The sequence below is a fragment of the Nerophis ophidion genome, linkage group LG28, assembly GCF_033978795.1.
Source record: "Nerophis ophidion isolate RoL-2023_Sa linkage group LG28, RoL_Noph_v1.0, whole genome shotgun sequence".
NCBI lineage: Eukaryota > Metazoa > Chordata > Actinopteri > Syngnathiformes > Syngnathidae > Nerophis > Nerophis ophidion.
The window spans coordinates 13,145,168-13,166,431 of NC_084638.1; the positions used below are offsets into that span (position 1 = coordinate 13,145,168).

At 37.3% G+C, this 21,264-nt stretch overlaps 1 protein-coding gene across 2 annotated transcripts in view; it reads right to left on the reverse strand.

Moving 5' to 3' along the window:
* The window catches only part of LOC133545573 (zinc finger protein OZF-like), a 538,609-nt gene that overhangs the window by 46,220 nt on the left and 471,125 nt on the right, over window positions 1-21,264 (reverse strand). For both annotated transcript variants that reach the window (XM_061891284.1, XM_061891289.1), the window contains one exon: window positions 977-1,159. In XM_061891284.1, coding sequence (XP_061747268.1) covers window positions 977-1,159 — 183 coding nt within the window. The remainder of the gene's footprint in view (window positions 1-976; window positions 1,160-21,264) is intronic.

Consider the following 21,264-nt stretch of genomic DNA (forward strand, 5'->3'; position numbering starts at 1 on the left):
ATGAGGAATGCTTGAAACTCTGCATGTCAACATCTCAGTTTGGTGCCACACCAACAAAATGCCCAAGCGACCATTTCCACATCAACACCATATGAAAAAAATAGTCAACAACAGATGGTGATAATGTCCGGAGGAGCCCACCACATAGCGAAGGACATACACTATTTGATTTCCTATTATGCAGCACATTTTTATTTGACAGTTATTAAAAAATCTTGTGTGACATCATGCAAAAAAGCGCTCTTCATTTGTTTTAAACTATTGTAGTGGCGTTCTGTACAAAAAGTGCACTTTAATTTAGTGTTGTTTTAATCTGTCATCTTAGTGACATCATGCACAAAAGTGCACTAATAACTTGTTTTAAAAGGTCTCTGACAATCTTGCACTTTCTGTTTGGAAATGACATGAATGTTTGAGCCACCGCTTAATAACCTTTTAATAAATACACTTTTGGTAAATTGACTAAGTTGTGACTTACCTCTCTGCATGAAAGTTTAAAATGAGCATATATGAATGCAGTATGAAGAAGAATGTTTTAATGTAGACACATAGAATCATCTTACTGCTGTGATTATATGTATCAAGAGTGTATCAAGTATCAAGAGTGGCCAAGGCAAAATATGCAGATATATATGGTGTATCGTGACATGGCCTAAAAATATTGAGATATTAATAAAAGGCCATGTCGCCCAGCCCTAGTTAGAATGTGTTTTTTTTTTTTTTAATATAGCCACCATCATGTATTTTATAATGATTGTGAACAATGAAAAAAACATTTCCTGAAAAAACATTTACCAAAAAAATGTGGTTCCCCTCTCAATTCCAGTGATTACATTTAAGACTTTAAGTCTATGAGCATGAGGTGATGAAGCCTACTTGGATGAGAGGACAAACGTCTTCTAAGACAAAGTGAACAGTCAAGTTGTGATGTATTGAATGCCCTGAGAATAAAATGATATGTGGATGTTGTGCTTACTTGGACTGTGATGAAGCTGTGAGGACTCAGCTGGTTTGTCTTCATGCTCTTCAGTCTTCACAGAGACAACAGTCAGTGGAAACTTGCTGAGATCAGCCTCCTCCTGCCCTAGAAGACACTCTTCCTCCTGAGTGATCCACACTTCCTCCTCTTCCTCTTTAATGTGGGGGGGCTGCTGGATGTCTGTTGGGTAAATAAATTTATAAGAGAGAATATAAATAGTTTTGAACTGACACTGTTAATATTATTTGTGTTCTGAACGTGTGTAGCAAAACAACCAATGAAAACATGGGAAATACCTACGTGTTTCCTAACATTAATTCAAAAGTGGTACAGTGAGTACAAAAACAGACTTGGAAATTTGATGAGGGGAAATTTGAAAAGTTTTTATAAGTACGAGGCAGCATTGATTGAGGCATTTTTAGCTTCACTGATGTAAAGTGTGTAAACATTTTATTCGGTATACGGTCTATTACACCTACTCTTTATATCTCTAAACATAATCATATTATTATAATGACTTTGTCATTACCATAACTTCAATATCATGGAAATAAAAAAAATCTAATTCCAAAATCACTTTAAAAAAAACATTTTGTTTTTGTTATCATGCAAAATATTTTTTTTTTGGTCATTTTGTTAGCTGGGCCAAAAGTAAACTTTTACCAAAACATAATATGTGCTGATTTATGGAGTATCTCCATCAACAATTCCTCTTTAGGAATTGGAGACCATCTACAACACGCTGAAGGAAAGTCAGTCACCTTTATGTTCTTTTAATAAATCAAGTGTTGACTACTTTGGTTATTGAAAATAAATGTCTACTTTCACTTATTGATGCATGTAGGTCAGAATCAGGAAGTAAAATAACAACTTAAAATAGATTTGATTACAGTATAAAATGTATTTAGTGATTGTGTGAGTTTTGTGTAAACATGTTGATACAGGTGGACATCTTCTTGGGGACTGGAACACAGATATGTCCTGAAAGGATGCACCCATTTTTAAAACCTTCACTAAGCTGTGCCACCAACATTGTCTCACTTAGCTCATTAAGCAAACTACCAGGGTGAGTGAGTCCTTTTAAACCTTCATAGACCTCCTTGTTACTTCTGACCAGTCTAAGATCACCACAAGTGGAACTACTGTATGCGGCTTAAGTCATCATTCCATCATTTTCTGTGCCTATAAAGAACATAGAACCGAGGCTGATGGCTATTAAACAAGCAAAGCTACAATCATCAAGAGATACACTAGCAAGACTTTCAATCACAAACTGGCAAATTAAGACTCGCTCCGTACTTCCAAGTACACAGGTTTTTGGGTCAATTCCTAACCTCAGGAAAGTAAATAACTTCACAGTCAAAGTGGGTGACAATATTATAACAAACAAAAATGAGAATACCTATCTTGGCTGCATCGTAGAGACTAATCTGTCCAGTGAAAAAATGACTACTAAAGTAGTCAAGGAATCAACCGACAAATTATATTGTTATTAGTGTTGTCCCGATACCAATATTTTGGTACCGGGACCTGTACCAAAATGTATTTTAATACTTTTCTAAAAAAGGGACCATAAAAAAGTGCATTATTGGCTTTTTTTAATCTTCCCAGTTCCCATTTATTTAGATATTTCCAGATAAGGGATTATGGTAAAACAGTTCTTCCGCAGTTCCCTAATAAACCCTCAAAATCAACCACAGATTAAATTATGTCTTTAAATCCAACAAAGCAAAGGGCAATCTCACATATACTTAATTTACTCTCAGTGTTAGAATGCACTTCCATGCTAAGAATTAGAAGAGCATGGGAACAAGACCTCCAAACATCAATAGATGATGTAACCTGGGCAAAAATTGAGAAAAGGGTTCACTCATCCTCAATGTGCGCACAACACTCGCTGGTCCAATTTAAAGTGATACACCAGTTGCACTTCTCAAAAGAAAAATTAACTAAAATATTTCCCCAAATTAACCCATTATGTGATAGATATAAATTAAATAATGCAACACTAATACACATGTTTTGGCTTTGTCCGAAGCTAAAGGGGTACTGGAAATCTATCTTTCAAGCACTCTCTATGGTTTTAACAACTCAAATGGATCCAAACCCTTTAATTTCTGTATTTGGAATCATTCCTGAAGGGATGGAGCTACCTGTAGGGGGTCATAAAATAGTGGCCTTTACCGCCCTCCTCGCAAGCCGCCTGTTATTGTTGAAGTGGAAGGAGGCTGTCCCACCCTCAGTCTCCCACTGGATAAGGGACGTGCTAGCAAACCCGAAGTTCGATAAAATAAGATATACATCACGGGGCTCTGAAAACAAGTTTTTCAAAGTGTGGAGACCTTTTTTTACTTTTTTTGACCAATCTTTTACACAAGTGCAGGAATAGCCCTCGACACGTATCTAAATATGACTGCCGATATTTCAGGCCTTGTCATGCTGCTTCTACAGTGTGTTTCAGCTTTCAACTACTTTGTCTCAAGTGCCTTTTATTGATTTTTATTTATTTATTCATTTAATTATTTATTTTACTCTGGGTACTTTCGTACGTACTCTTACTTTTGTTTGTTTTTTTGTTTTGAGTGACAGCAGGGGTAGGGGATGAAGAGGGTTTGAATTTTTTGTTAATGTGAACATTCACATTAACAAAAAAAGAATCATGAAAGAAAAAAGTGCATTATTGGCTTTTTTAAAAATAAAAAAATCTTAGGGTAAATTAAACATGTTTCTTTTTGCAAGTGTGTCTTTAAATAAAATAGTGAACATACAAGACACCTTGTATTTCAGTAGTAAGTAAACAAACAAAAGCTCCTAATTTAGTCTGTTGACATATGCAGTAACATATTGTGGCATTTATATTCTATTATTAGGTCAAAATTATTAAGGACATGTGGTAAAAATGTATTATTAATCTACTTGTTCATTGACTGTAAATATCTGCTTATTTTCTGTTAAAACATGTTTTATCGACACTTCTGTTAAAGTGTAATAATCACTTATTTTTCTGTCGTTTGGATACTTTACATTAGTTTTGGATGATACCACAAATTTGGGTATCAATCTGATACCAAGTAGTTACAGGATGATATATTGGTCATATTCAAAGTCCTCATGTGTCCAGTGACACATGAACACAGAAAATATGTCACTGGACATATTTCCTGAGTTTATAAACATAATATAAATAAAACAATTAAAAAAAAAAAGATGTGATGGCAAAACATTTTGATGTAATCATAGAAGTAGTGTGTTGGCCCTGCGATGAGGTGGCGACTTGTCCAGGGTGTACGCCGCCTTCCGCCCGATTGTAGCTGAGATAGGCGCCAGCGCCCCCCGCGACCCCAAAAAGGGAATAAGCGGTAGAAAATGGATGGATGGATGGCATAGAAGTAGTACTTTTTAGAGGCAGTATAGTACCAAATATGATTAATGCCGCTGAGATAGGCTCAAACACCGCCTGTGACCCCAAAAGTGACAAGCAGTAGGAAATGGATGGATAGTATAACGGTACTATACCAATACCAGTATACTGTACAACCTTACTTCTTATATCGTAGGATCACCCGCTGGTGGGTAGAAATACACTTAAGACTCTAACACAAACGCTCATTTAACCCCACTTTGACTACGGAGTTCATATTAGGTACCGTGACGCCTTAAAAGCCCTGAAAAACAAACTCTAGACAGCCCAAAACCAAATGATTGGGCTTCTACTCAACCGTCTATGTCAGGCTCACTTTTCCGCCAACCATTTCTTTAACATGGGGAGGCTCTTTGTATCTGACAGAGTACATCTTCTTGCAGTTGGTCTAGTGTACAAGATACACCATAAAAATAAAATACTCATGTACCTGTCCAGATACTTCAAAATATATTGACCATTATAACACCAGAGGTAGTTGTACACATCACATTCAACCCAGATTTCACTCCAAAAAAGTTTTGAATTTGTTTGCCTGCTATACCACCAAATTGTGGAACTCCCTATCAAAAAGAAAACATATTACAGGTTGCGGCTACTCGTAACTGGGAATATACATAGCCTTTTACCTATTTGAAATTATATTTCGATTTACTTTCTTGCAGTATTTGTGTCTACTTTCAACATAGTACTGTGTTATGTGTGAGTTAAAAAAAATATTTCAACAAAATCAAGGTCAGGCTTTCTTGTAACAGTGAATGTGTACCGTGATGAAACGGTACCCTTTCCTATGCAAACTTCTCATAACTCCTTCAACGATCAATCACACATTATTACAAACTGAGAGGAACATCAACCTCAAACTGGCCCGTTTTCATGAAGAATCTAAATCAAAGCATTGCATCATCCTCACAAGACGAAGCATCTTCCTATTGAAGAAAAGTGTTAATAATGAAATATAAAGTTAGTAAAGATGTGAGAGTAAGAAGTAAACAAACCTGTTCTGTGTAACACAACTTGATGTTTCTTGAAAACAGCGTCCGGTAGTTGATGTTGTCGCTCCTTCTCCTCTTTTGTTGGACAAAGTTCCTCCTCATACTTTGCTATCGTTCTTTCGCACATTTTCACACAGTCACAACACTTTACACTCACACTTCATCTCTACTTATTGATGTGTTGATAACTTCCGTGTCTCTTTGTTCGCAGCTAACAAGCTAAGCTAACTAGCGAGCTAAGTTAACTAACAAGCAAAGATAGCACGAGAAGCGGCACAGTGCTTCTCGCGCATCAAGACGACGTTACGCTTAAAGAAAGAATCAAATATGTATTTTATACGACGTAAATATTTCAAACTGGATAACAAATAATAAGACTGGCTTTTTAGCGTCCTGCTCACATATTTTTCCGTCAATGTGCTTTCACGACAGTTAGCACACTTGACGTTACAAGGCATTACTGCTCTTCTTCTTCTTCTTCTTTTGTTTTTATGGCGGTTGGCAAGCAACCTTCTGGTGTGCATTACCGCCACCTACTGTAATGGAGTGTGGACCGAGGTGGATCCCTACTCTATATTCTTTTACTTAACCCAGTGTTTTTTAAATATGTGTATATTGCTTTATATCCTATGTTTTCTGAATGCAATCCTAATATAACTCCCACTTCTAACCTAATATTTTCTTTTGCTAACTTATTTTCCAGTATTTATCTTTCTCTATTGTATTTCCTACATTGTATTAAGACATGGTCAACATTCTCTATTTGATGGCAAAAATCACACAGCCCTGTAGTATGTTTGCCTATCAATTTTAGTGAACTATTTAGATATGTATGGCCTAATCTCATTCTAGTAATAATGTCTTCTTCTTTCCTATTTTATACCCCCTCCTCTCATTACACCTACTCTCCTCTGGACTTTGTAAAACTCTCTACCTTTTGTTTCCTTATTCCAATTATCCTGCCACTTTTTATTGTGTTCTATCTTAATTATGCTCTTCACTTCTTCTTTACTGTGCTTAATCTCCATGTTTACTTCTGTTTTAGTGGTTGCTTGTTTTGCGTATCTATCAGCTAACTCATTTCCCTCAACTCCTACATGAGCAGGAACCCAGAGAAATGTTACCACACCTCCCATTTTATTTATCCTGTAGATTGCCTGGACTATTTCTTAAACTATATCTAGTCTTGTTTCTGATGCTATGTTTTTTATGCTCATCAAAGCACTGCTGGAGTCCGAGCACACGACTACTTTCCTTGCTTTGTTTTCCTCTTTCCAGTTAACTGCCATATAAATTGCTACCAATTCCCCCGTAAAAACAGATAGTTAATCACTAATTATTTTATTTAACACTATATTTCCTTGTGGGATAACTGCAGCAGCTCCTACTTTACTATTTATAGTTTTTGATGCATCTGTGTATATCATAATATTATCAAAAAACATTTCCTCAATCCGTTGTTCTATTTGGTAACTATTTAAATGTCTATTCTTCAGTAACTGCATGTCTACCTTTGGGTTTTCATACATCCACGGTGGTATTGCAGGAATTGGTACTGTAGGGCTAACTTTAATATTGTCAATTTGTGTTTTGTTACATATATCTCCTATTATCCACCCAAAACTATTCATTTTTTTTCTCTTTTTCTTGACAGTTTAGTAGCACTTGACGGGTTGGATGTCCTTGCTTGGATCCTTTTAAGTTTGCCCAATAAACTGCTGAGAGTTGATCTCTCCTCATGTCCAAAGGTTTTTCATTCATTTCTACTTGTAATGCTGCCACTGGAGTAGATTTAGTAGCTCCACAACATAATCTTAAAGCCTGCGACTGGATCCGGTCTATTTTCTCAAGTAGAGTTTTTGAAGCAGATTGATAAATAATGCATCCGTAGTCAATAACAGATCGAATTAAAGTGATATATATTGTTTTCAATGTCAACCTATCAGCCCCCCAATCTTTACCCCTCAAAGCCCTCATTATATTTAACACCTTTTTACTTTTCTCCAGTATCTTGCTGATGTGGGTTGACCAGTTAATATTTTTATCAAACCATATTCCTAAATATTTAAATACTTGTACCTCTTCTATGTTTTCTCCATAGAGTTTTATTTGGAGCTTGTTTTGTACTTTCCTCTTCGTAAAATGTATGACTTTTGTCTTTCCAACAGAGAATCTTAAACCCCAAGCCGTCCCCCAGTCTTGAACATTATTTACCGCTTTTTGAATCTTCTTTTCTATATGATTTGTATTTCTACCTCTCTTCCACATCACTCCATCATCAGCAAACAATGCCACCTCCACTAACCCTTCCACTTCACTAAAAACTTCATTTATCATGATGGAAAATAGTACTGGACTTATTATACTCCCTCGTGGGGTCCCATTTTCCACTTCGTATTCTCTGCTATATTCATTCTCTATTTTTAATAATAATGTTCTACTTGTTAAAAAGTCTTTTATCCATCTGTACATTCTTCCTCTAATCCCAATCTTATTTAGTTTCATCAGCAACCCCTGTTTCCACAACATATCATACGCTTTCTCTATGTCAAAAAATAACGCAATTATACTTTCTTTATTTATTTGTCCCTTTCTAATTTCCTCTTCCAGCTACACTGCTGGGTCATTTGTGCTTCTTGCTTTGCGAAAACCACTTTGGTAGTTTTTTATCATTTCTTTTGACTCTAAATAATATATTAATCTTTCATCAATCATTTTTTCCATTACTTTGCCCAAATTTGAGGTCAATGCTATCGGCCTATAATTTCCTGCCTCTTCCGGATCTTTCCCTGGCTTGCATATTGGAATTATTACAGCTGTTTTCCACTCATCTGGTAATCTTCCTTCTTCATATATCCTATTATATAATTTCAAGACCACTTCTTTGCCGATGCTACCTAAATTTTTGATCATTTGATAACTCACCAGGTCTTTCCCTGGCGTCGTATTGTTAACTTTTTTTTTAAATTCGAACCATTTCATCCAAAGAAAATGTCATATCCATAGTGTTGGTAAAACTATTATCGTTGTCTTCCTTCATTTCCTTAATATTTAAACTAATTGTTTCTTCTCTCTTTTGATTTTCAACATTTCTCAAATTATCATTACTGTGCACTTTAACAAAGTTTTTGCTAAAAGTTCTGCTTTTTCTTTATTTCCTACCACACTCCGCGTTCCATCTTTCATCACATTATTTTTATGTTCTTTTCTGACCCCTGACATTCTCTTGATCATTCCCCACACTTGGCTTAAAGGAGTAGTTCTATTTAGTGTTTCACAAAAAGTTCTCCAATGGTGTTTTCTTGTTTTTTGAATAACATACCTTACTCTAGCTTGATGCCTTTTATATTGGATCATGTCTTGGAAATTATGTGTTCTTCTCAGTATTCTAAATGCTCTATTCCGTTCTTGTATTGCATCTGTGCACTCTTGTGTCCACCATGGCACTATCTTCCTTCTTCTCCCTATACTATTCCTTGGTATGCTCTGTTCGGCTGCTTCTATTATGCACTTTGTAATATCTGTATTTAATTGTTCAATATCTTGATTTATATCTACTTCGTTTAAAGTTATGTCGGTAATTTCCCTAAATTTCCCCCAGTCACCATGATTATACTTCCATCTTCCTTCTATCCTAGTGCTTTCTGTCCTATGATTTATGTTTATGTGAATGAAGATTGGATAGTGATCACTTCCCATTGTGCTGTATTTATTTACTTCCCACTCCACCTTTCCTGCTAACCCTTGTGACACTAGTGTTAAATCTATTGCTGTTTCTTTACCCGTGACGACATCCAACCTTGTTCCCGACCCATCATTCACACACACCAGTTCTTTTTCCTCCAAAAGTGCTTCCAATGTATTCCCATTCCAGTCATCGCTTTCACCCCACATTGTGCTATGTGCATTAAAGTCACCACACCAAATAATATTGCCACTCCAGTGCTCCATTATTGTTTCTAGTTGGTGAATTTCTAATTTCTTGCATGGATTATAGAAGTTTAGTACTTTGTATCTTTCTTTATTATTCCATACTTCTACTCCTACTATCTCTAGTTCTTGTTTTACTTTTAATATTGAATAATGCATATCTTCCTTAATAAATATGGCACATCCTCCTCCTTGCCCATCATTCCTATCTTTACGTATCGTTATATATCCTTTTATTATAAAGTTTAATTTTGGCTTCAGCCATGTTTCTTGAATACATATTATATGTGGTTTATTTTTCATATTATTAATATATCCCTTTAATTCCTGTCCGTTTGCTATCAAACTTCTGGCATTCCACTGAACAATTAACATGGCGTTGGATTGTAGTCACATGACTCGGTCGCGTCTACTCTCTGTAGCTCACCTTGCACCTGTTCCCAGGATAGTTCTTTTAAATTTAAAAACTTTGCTGCTGCTTTGACAATAATTTTGATTTTCTCAGTCTTGTTTCTAGCCTGTTCTGTACAATTTATTACGTAAGCCAGGAATACAACTAGTTTGTCCATGGAAATTCCTGTATTTGCTGCCTCTTGTTTTTTATTTCTTGAACTATTTTCATTTCTGTCTTGTTCTACACTTTCTTGATTTCTTATTTTAACTGCCTCTGCGTATGTAATATTTCTTTCAACTCTGATTTGCTGTACTTCTGTTGCCTGTTTTCTTATGATGCAGCCCCCATACGCTGCTGTGTGATTCCCGCCACAATTACAGCACTTGACCTGTTCATTTTCTCCACATAGTCCATATTCATGCTCTCCTCCACACCGTCCACATCTCATCTTAGCATGACACACACTAGCTATGTGCCCATAGCGTTGGCACTTGAAACAACGTACTGGGGGTGGCACGTAAGCTCTAACATAGAAGCTTAGATACCCAATCATGATTCTCTCTGGTAGGACCTCCTCTGCAAATTGCACTAGCACGGATTCGCTCTCAGTCTTTTCACCGTTCCTAAATGCCATCATTCTTTTCATTATAGTGACAGTTCCTCCTTTTATTTCTCTTTTCAGATCATCCAAATTTTCTCCTCTTGGGATTCCTGTCACGACTCCTCTTGCCCCCTTTCGTTCTCCCACTTCAATTTTTTCCTTTATTATTTTGTTGCACAGTTTTTGCAATCGCATTGCTTTGTTCTTTTGCTCTCCATTTTTGCATTTAATCAACAGCCGTCCGTCCCTGAGCACCTTCGCTATCTCCACCTCTCCAATGTCCTTCTTTAATCCCTTAACCAGTGTCATCAAACTAATGTCATTCATATCTTGGTTTGATTTAAATGTATAAATGATCTTATATTCATCCATCATAACCCTTTTCCTCTTATCAACCTCTTCATCGTCTTCATGCACTCTTTTAGCACTCGACTTTCCTTCACTCCCTCCTCTCCCCTTCTTTCCTCTCTCCCCTCTAGTCCTATCCATTTCCATACTATCCTCATACATCCCGTCACTATCCCCTTCCATCTTGATCCAGTCACAAAACAGCTTATGCTCAACCGCCAAAACAGATTTAGACACTCTGGCCGCCGCCAAATTCACTCCAAATGTTTGGTAGTTCCGCGTCTCTCCTTCCGGAAGCTTCCACAGCCACTCTGACCCTCCCCATTACTGCTCTGTTCTGCTGTCTTCCTTTTCCCCCGGAAGCTGGGAATGACTTCACAGCCGAGTGGACGAAGAGGTAGATGGATAGATAGATAGATAGATAGATAGATAGATAGATAGATAGATAGATAGATAGATAGATAGATAGATAGATAGATAGATAGATAGATAGATAGATAGATAGATAGATAGATAGATAGATAGATAGATAGATAGATAGATAGATAGATAGATAGATAGATAGATAGATAGATAGATAGATAGATAGTACTTTATTGATTCCTTCAGGAGAGTTCCTTCAGGAAAATTAAAATTCCAGCAGCAGTGTACAGAGTTGAGATCAATAAAAAAAAAAAGAAAAAAAAGTAAAAAGTAAATAATGGGGGTTTAAATGGAAACAAAATAGAGAAATATTACAATAAGATTAAAAAATAAAAAGCAACAATGGGAATACAATTATAACAGTAAAATAAGAATATAACAAGAGAAAGTAGGCAGTAGTGACCATGTTATGAAAACGTATTGCACTGTTATTGTTTTGCATCCCCTGTCATCCTAGTACCCCCCGTCCCCCGTCCCAGAGAGGAGTTGTACAGTCTAATGGCGTGTGGGACAAAGGAGTTTTTGAGTCTATTAGTCCTGCACTTGGGATGAAGCAGTCTAGCACTGAACAGGCTCCTCTGGCTACTGATAACGCTATGCAGAAGGTGACTGGCATCATCCAGGATGCTCACTAGTTTGTCAACAGTCCTCTTCTCTGCCACCGTCACCAGTAATACAGTTTCATTCCGATTGTAGAACCGGCCCGCCTGATCAGTTTCTCAAGTCTGGAGCTGTCCTTCTTAGATGTACTGCCCCCCCAGCACACTACCATGTAGAACAGAACACTGGGAACCACAGACTGGTAGTACATCCACCTGACTTTTCTACAAATGTTGAAGGAGTGCAGTCTCCTGAGGAAGTACAGCCTGCTCTGACCTTTCTTGTACTGATGGTCCGTGTTAACAGTCCAGTACAGCTTATTGTCCACCCAAAACCCGAAGTACTTGAATGAGTCCAGGGTCTATTCCTCAACTCCCTTGATCACAATAGGTTGTGACCTTGGACTCGACCTCCCAAAGTCAATGACCAGCTCCTTGGTCTTTGACGGATTGAGCTGCAAGAGGTTCATGTGGCACCAGACAACAAAGTTGTCCCATTCTGCACGACAGGGTGTCAACGTCATCATTTATACCAACTCTGATTACAATCTAAGTTTTTGGAGCCGAGTTATAAATGTGTAAAGTTCTGTGGCGAGCCGTCAGGTCAAAGTTTGGTCAAAGTCCCGAGGAAGAGTTTGTTCAAGTACCACCCCTTTTTGGTTTCAACATGGCTGACGGAAACCAAAATGGTCGACTTCCTTTTGGCTTTCAAATAAGGGTTCTTGAGACTTTTACGCTCCTCCTGTCGTGATAGATGCTGCTGGTGATTTCTGTGGCGATACGTGAATCTGGGGCGAGCAGCAAAATTTTTCACATTTTCAAGAGTTAATATTTGAAGTTTGGCTTCGGGGCTCCTAAAGTATCTAATTTTTTGCTTGCAATATTTGGACAGTTTTGGTGCCGAGTAAGGCCCTGAGAAATGTTATCCAAGAGGATCATCTTTTTTTCGAGCCTGAATAAACATTGAAGTCAAAGAGTTGATTTGCAGTGCTGCAGGTTCTCAGCAGCACACTTTTTTTTCCCAGCTGCTTCTTAGAAGAGAACCTTTCCTCACACACACTGCACATTCTACCACATTCTAGAACTATCCTTCAGCCACGCCCCCTCCGGTGATATACTTCCAGTGTTGTGACCTCTGTTTACAATTTGTCAGCTCCAAATTATACCTTCTCACTGGCTACTCGGGCTGTGAATCTTTGGCCTCCACACCAGGGGCGTTGCCAGACATATTTCACTGGGGCACGTGCCCCACTGTTGATCTGCAGTGCCCCAGTAAAAATTTCACCAATAAAAAAAAACGCTTCGGAGTTTTAAGTCTACATAACATAGACAACAGCGCACATACTACTTAGTATGGTAATTGATTGCTACTGTATTCACTCCACGAAACAGTGTGCACATGGCTACTTAATATGGTAATTTATTCACGTGTGGATCAAGACTTCGGTTGAGAGAGAGAGAGAGAGAGAGAGAGAGAGAGAGAGAGAGAGAGAGAGAGAGAAAGAGAGAGGGGATTAGAATCACTGCGTGAGGTAGGTGACGTTAGCCAACAACAATTTGTTAATTACAATATTTTGATTTTGATTTGACTCAAACTGTAACTCCTAGATGGATTTAAGAAAGTTATTCGCCCGCAGCAGATAAGAAGCATGGGAAGAGAGATGTAAGTGAAGTCCTAGCTAGCTAAGCAACATCATTGTCTTAAGTTGATGCTAAGTTAGCTAACGTTATTCTTTGTATCAAGACAAACATATTCATTTGCTGTACGAGCTGTCGGGGGAATTTCCAATGAACAAGAAACATAATGTTGGTTATTGTCTGCTGGTTCTGCATCAATGATGATTTGGAGTAAGCATGTGTGAGTTGAGTGCTTCTCAAATGGTTTATCTTCAGGAAGAAAAACATTTTTCCATATCATCAAGTCGTTAGCCAAATTTTTAAATCATTCAAGTTTATTTCACAGAAAAATAGCACAGTAGACTTGTCTTGTTAATCGGTGTGACTGACTAAAATAATCTTGTTTTGTCACCAGAAAAATGGCTACAGCTAAAGCATCTGGTTTTGTTTCCAGAAAAAAATAGTAGCATTTCTGTATTTGTTTTCAGAAAGATGGCTGAAAATATCTTGTTTTGTTGCCCCATTTAGATGTTTTTTTAAAATATATTTCCATGTCAGTCCTGAGTCCTCCTCCAACTTGTTAGTCGGTTTGCCTTTTGCTAAAATACTCACTAATAGTCAGTAGAAAAAAGGCTAAAATAATCTGATTTTGTTGCCACAATTTGATTTTTTTCTCCCTAAACTTTTTTTTTTTTCATGCACACATCTGACTGCGACTCACTGAAAATGACACACAATCCACTTTTATGTCACGACGCAGCAGTTGGGAACCACTGGTCAACTGTATAACAGTTACTGTAATATTTCCATGTCTGTCCAGAGTGATTGACCTCTTTGCAAAAATGAAAACGAGACGTTACAGTTTACTTCTCAGAAAATGATTCCCTGAACAGACACACAACAGTTGTTCATTTATTCTACTACTGTGGCTTTATTGTTTTGTGTATATTTTATAGTTTTGTGTATCTGAAATAGGATTAGCCACATTGCCATAAATGGAAATTTAATAATATAAAAGAACCCAGAGATGTAGGGGTGCTTTATTTTTTGTTTTACTTTTGTAGATGTTAAATTTGCAGATGATTACTGCAATAAATATTTGAAAAAGATTCATTGCTCTTCCTTTTTGCTTTTACCAGTAGCAGTTTAGAAGTCTGGAGTAAAAAAGTGCACAAGTAGGTCAAATGCATTAGTTAATTTCAGGTGGTTGATCAAAGATCCATACAACATAATCTGATATGATTTCATAGTTTAAAGCACTATTTATTTATTTTTTATGATAAATAAGTGCTAAAAATGTTTTTGCTTGCGCGCTTTGCACGCTCACATGAAGTATTTGTGCCCCAGGTGTGCCCCAGTACAGTATTAAGTCTAGTGACGCCCCTGCTCCACACAATTCCATTCAGAAGCCATTCACCATTCAAAAGCAATACTTGGGTGCCAGTTCTGTGATGAACTACATCCCTCCATAAAATAGACAAACAGCTCTGATAATTCTTTATATGAACCAATAAAATGTATAATTAATCTACTCAGGTCACATAGTGTATAAGAAAGATAAAGAAGTTGGATAAACGAGTTGTAATTACAATGGTCTTGCAGACAACAGAAAAAGAAAACGTGGCTGAAGGGAAAAAAAACACAATCTTTTTTGTATCAACCCATTTAGATACAGAAACATGGAGAAAAGAATGGGATGGTCCAATTTCCCATGGTATAATATTGCCATGTATTGAACTTTGGGATAAATACTTATTGCTATTTGGGAAAGTTTGTCACCTTATGTAATTACAACTTAATCTACCCTTCCACATGTTTTTATTGTTGTTCCCTTTTACTCCTACAAAATGTATTTTTATATAAAAAACATTAATAAAACATTCAGATACCACAGAACGTGATGTCGCTGGAGTTTTTTTTTTTTTTACTTTTATTTATAAATTTCAACATTTACAAACAGATGAGAAACAATAATCAAAATAAGTACAAAAACAGTACAAACTAAAACAGTGCCAGGGGGTTGTAAATTCAAAATAACTAAAATATATATATATATATATATATATATATATATATATATATATATATATATATATATATATATATATATATATATATATATATATGTATATATACATATAATAAACACAGTGCAAAGCCATAGGCTCACTCAGATTCAGTAAATAACTTAAATTTGGAACACAGCATCATCGTTTTCACAGCTTTTTTGTTGTTAGAGGTAGAGAGTGTTTTAATGTAGAGTTCTTAATCTTTTTTAAAGGCACAAAAGATAGGACGGGTATTGAGAAACTAAAATGTATGAATATAAAACTTAGCCAATATAATAATGAGGTTGTAAAGATAGAATTCCTTTTCAAATGTTTGTCCATACAGTGTAAAACCAAATATCACATCTTTAAAACAAAACACACATTTGTCATGAATATTGTCCAGGATGAAGCGACAGATGCCCTGCCATGGTGATGGAGTGTTTTCACAAGTCCAAAACAAGTGGTTAACAGTCTCTGGGTGCATGTTGCAAAAGGTGCAGGTAACATCAATGTCCTTCTTGTATCTAACCATCACAGTCTTTACAGGGTAATAACCATGAATGATTTTAAAAGATATCTCTTTTACTTTGTTGCTATGTAAATACCTGTTAGGAAGGGACCACGTTTTGACCCAACAGATGTCATTTACAACACTATTCCAGAGGGCAATTACGTAGAAGACAGACACACAATCATTTTGGAATAAGCTGCAGATTGTTATGTTATTTTTCTGATCAAAGCAAAGTTTCCCCACAGGAGTGTCAAGTGCATCAGGTGTGTAAGCCCCGTACAACATAATAACACCTGTTGGAATGGCATCAAATACAATGGCAAATTGTTTGTGAGTCACAGGTATCTTAAAATGGTTGAGAAATTCTTGGTAATTAAAAAGTTGACCTTCCGTATTGAAAAGCTGACTCACTAAAATAATGTTATTTTTAAACCAATTGTTGAGGAAAATATATTTCCTTTTGTAACATATGTCTTCATTGTTCCAGATTAAATATTTGGTAGGTGAAAAATTGTGCTTATATATAAGAGACCATGCTAAAAGGGCTTGTTTGTGGAAGTTTGAGAGTGGAACAGGAATCCATCCATCCATCCATTTCTACCGCTTATTCCCTTTTGGGGTCGCGGGGGGCACTGGCGCCTATTTCAGCTACAATCGGGCGGAAGGCTGGGTACACCCTGGACAAGTCGCCACCTCATCGCAGTGCCACAACAGGAATCCTATCAATGTTATTACACAATAGCAAAAATTTTAGGCCTCCAAGGTTAGAGAATACATGATGAGAAATAAAGTTCCAAATTGAGGTAGGGACTTTCAAGTAGTGTCTTATCCAATTAATTTTAAAGGTGTTGTTTAGTGAAGTGAAATCAAGAACGTTTATAGACCACCCTGATTGGAATTTTTCATTATAATAGATTTCTTAATATAATGATTTTTTTTTCCAAATACAGTCAACCAGTATTTTGTCAACAGTTTTACATATTTTTTGGTTAACATCTAAAGAAATAGCTGCATATGTAAGCCTGGAGATACCTTCTGCTTTGGAAAGCAAGGTTCTGCCTTTTAAGGATAAATCTCCCTGTAGCCATTGGTTCAATCTTTTCTTAGTTTTTCTATAATTGGATTAAAGTTCAAGACCGATCTAGAACTCTGATTTTTAGTGATAAGAATTCCTAAGTAATTAATACTATCCTTAACTGAAATTTGACGCAATAGCGTCTGTGTTTTCGCTTTGTCCTCTTGGCTCTGACGTCATCCCAACTTCCGGGGTAATTGGAAGGCAGCAGAACAGAGCAGTACTGCCTTGTAACGTCAAGTGTGCTAACTGTCGTGAAAGCACATCGAAGGATAAAGAAGAGAGCAGGACGCTAATAAGTCAGTCTTATTATTTGTTCTCCAGTTTGAAATATTTACGGTGTATACAATACATCTTTGATTCTTTCTTTAAGGATAAAGTCGTCTCGATGCGATAGAAGCACTGTGCCGCTTCTCGTGCTATCTTTGCTTGTTAGTAAGCTTAGCTCGCTAGTTAGCTTAGCTTGTTAGCTGCTAACAAAGAGACGCGGACGTTATCAACACATCGCTAAGTAGAGATCAAGTGTGAGAGTAAAGTGTTGTGATTGTGTGAAAATGTGCGAAAGAACGATAGCAAAGTATGAGGAGGAACTTTGTCCAACAAAAGAGGAGAAGGAGCAACAACATCAACTACTGAACACTGTTTTCAAGGAGCCTCAAGTTGTGTTACACAGAGCAGGTTTGTTCACTTTTTACTCTCACATTTTTACTAACTTTGTATTTAATGAATTACACTATCCTTAATACATTGTGAATAAGAAGTTGTGTTGTCTTGTGAGGATGATGCATTCCGTCTGCTACTTGCAACGTGGTCTTGCAACCACGTGGTTGTCGGTGTTCTTTCGAATTTAACTAGTAAAGATGAGTTACATATCCCAGTCCATTTGTACAATAAACTGTCAGTGGTGGAACAAGTCAGAGCTGGGCTGGGGGAAGACCAAGTAATAATGCTGATTCTAACATCATTTTACAACATACACATGCCTCTCTGGGTTTACTACAAACAATCTCTGACCAGGTTTTAAAAAGTTGGTCAGCCATTTTTGCTGAAATTTGCATTTTCCCAACATTCATATTTTTTCTCATTTTCACCACAGCATCAGTTTGTTCACATGATGTAGAAAAAATATCAAAGGGGATCTGATGTTTTTATTTTTTTTGACTATCATTCACAATCGATATGTAAGACAATAACATGTTTTTATTTTTTAGCATTCTAAGTCCTAAGCAAATGTTAGCAAAATCTTGACTATCCTAATTTTAACAATGGAGTCAATGAGCGGGCCTCTATTCTGCTCACTGATAATTAGTTGATCAATAAAATATACCCAGAAGTCATTTTTTAAAATGCTATCTCTTTAAAACATCCTGTAAAAATGCATATCCTCTGGAAAAATGCCTTATAGTAGCCACAAACTGGACGATACATTTTTAATTAGGATACAATTTAAATAAATAGTGTAAAGGTTTTATGGAATTTTCCAGGGTGTACACCGCCTTCCGCCCGCTTGTGAGTCCAAAAGGGACAAACCGTAGAAAATGGATGGATGGGAAAAAGGCCTCAAATTTTTACTTTTTAAGGTCAAGACAAGTGTTGCCTTAAAAGAGGGCTCATATTTTAGGGCACCAAGGCAAATGTTATTTATTTTCCAGTTTGTTAATTAAATGCAGAATCGCTCACATTTATTTGTGCAATAAATCTTTGGACGATTTTGACCCGTACTTTGGGTCAAAGTATAATAACATTTATTTGTGCAATAAATCTTTGGACGATTTTGACCCGTACTTTGGGTCAAAGTATAATAATTGTGTAAATGCATCAAAAAGTTCATTATACTTGCGTAAGGTGCTTATTTGAAACCTTTATTTTCTTTGGACATTCAGACCTATTATTGTGAAGGGGGAAGTGCTGTTCTCAGCTTGATATGTGGAGGCGGCAGTTGCGGCTGCTGTCCGGTTTGTACATTATTCCAACAATGATGATGTCGTTCACAACAACACAAGCAGATGAGATGTGTTGTGGGTGTATTCATTTTCCTTGCTTGCTTTAGCGTCGTAGTTTAGTCACTATTTCCAATGACCGCCTCAAGGACGGGACGGTTGCGTGTTCAGAGGATGAATGAGTGGTCCAGAACACATTATTTTCCCTAACAAATGTTGCTTCTCCTCACAATGATTGGACATTGAATTTAAATATTTCAGTCACTCACACAACCATACTTGTGAGGGAGTTTTCTGTGTCTACGTACCTTCGACACATCCGTACACCCACCGGAGTGACACTTTTCCAAGTTGAACAATTCCCACATTTTTCAACCTATTCAAACCATTCCAACATCAACACTGTGACGCTTGGGTGGCATCGGGATGCTGTTGTGCTCTCTCGTGGGTGCAGCGGAGATGGAACACAGCGTGAAGGTAAGGATGATGATTTGTTTAACACTACAAAACAGACTAGGAAACAAAACACTTGCACGAAGGCACTAACAAACTAAACAATCAGATCGAGCATGGGAGCTAGTAGGAACTAAGAATGCTAGCATGTGAGCTAGGGAAATAAACAAAGGAATAGCGTGGAAGCTAACAAGTACAAAAATAGTATTTACCACAATGCGGGAATGCGACGTCACCTATTGCGTGTAAAGCAAACTAGAGTCCGAGAGCGAATGGCAAACAAAGGCATTCTTAAATAAGGATATAATCACAAATCAGGTACGCGACAACAAACAAGAGACAGGTGACACTAATGAGTTACAATGACAACAGAAAAAAAACAGGAAGTGCCACCGGGAACTAAGGATGTCGAATAACAAACAGGCTGTGATAACAACACAGAAAACCGAACCCACACCAGAACATGGCATGATCGAAGTCGTGGATCATGACAAACATATTCCACTCAGTCATCCTGGACATTCAAACTCACACTTTCCCAAGTTCCAAACCAAATTTCTGTTTTCCTGGAAATTCCAACTCTTTAACATTGAAACCATTCCAACATGCAAACTATTCTTACATTCATACTACATTCTGTCAGCATTTCAGTTAAATTTCAGCATTGGATCATTTACACGCAATTCTTTGAACAATTGCCTCATCTACTTATTATTATTATTATTATTATTATAATTAAATGTAGCTTACCATATTGCTGAAAATTTCAATTTCCCCTCGGGGATTAAAAAAGTATGTCTGATTATGATTGAATGTGTAGACTGCATGAATGATGCCTTCTCAGTTCTCACTCCAACACAATTTGAGTGTCTTTGAAACACACAAAATGAATCTAATCCATTATTACAATTAATAATAAGGTAAACAAGTTATATTTTGAAGGAATAGTCGCAAAACAGATGTCATCTTTTTTGGCCAACATGTTGACTGTGCTCATGCTTTTTTTAGAGCGGACATGTCTCTAAAGATGAATGTGAAAATCACAGTAATTATTGTCCACCAGCAGGGGGAGCTCATCACTAGTAGTACTGCGTGGAGGCTGGCATGTGGTACATTATTTCCTGTGTGTGTATGACTTATTCAGAGGAAGAGCAGCACACTTTCACATATGGTGTCTACCATTAAGGATTGCAGGAATTACTTTTAGGATGTTTGTATATGAATAAGGTGGATTGGACGTTGGTCTGGGAAGGCATTCCCCTTAAGGTCTTCTCCATGTATCAGCTGGAAGTACCCTGACTGCTGTGAAGGGAAACTGATGAGATTGTGGGATCATATGTTGGTGCAGGACAATATCTCATGTGACTGAGCAAATCTGGACTTTTCTAAAGAATGTTTGTTTTCTCCTGTCCCGCAGACCTTGATGAAGAACATCTTCCTCATGAGCAGGAGGAGGAACCACTGTCCACCCACATACACAAGGAAGAAGAGGTACCACATTCCCAACACATCAAAGAGGGAGGGGAGGAGCCACAGCCCCCCCCCCCCCCACCCCCCACATTAAAGAGGAAGACAAGACGCCACAGACCCATAATGTTAAACTGACCCTTCACATTAAAAGGCAAACAGAGGACCCACTGATATTACACATCAAAAAGGTAGAGGAGGACCCGCTGACCCCTCACTTTCCGGGACAAGAGAACACGCTGACCCCTCACATTAAAAAGGAAGAGGTAGATACACTGACCCTCTACTTTAAAGAGGAAGAGGAGGACCAAGAGCCGCCACACATTAAAGAAGAAAAGGCGGAACACCGCATCAGTCAGCCTAAATGGTTGGAGGAGTTCCCAGTGACTGGTGTCCCTGTGAAGAGTGAAGATGATGAGGTCAAAGGTGAAAGTGAGGAGAGGGGAGGGGGAGCCTCCAA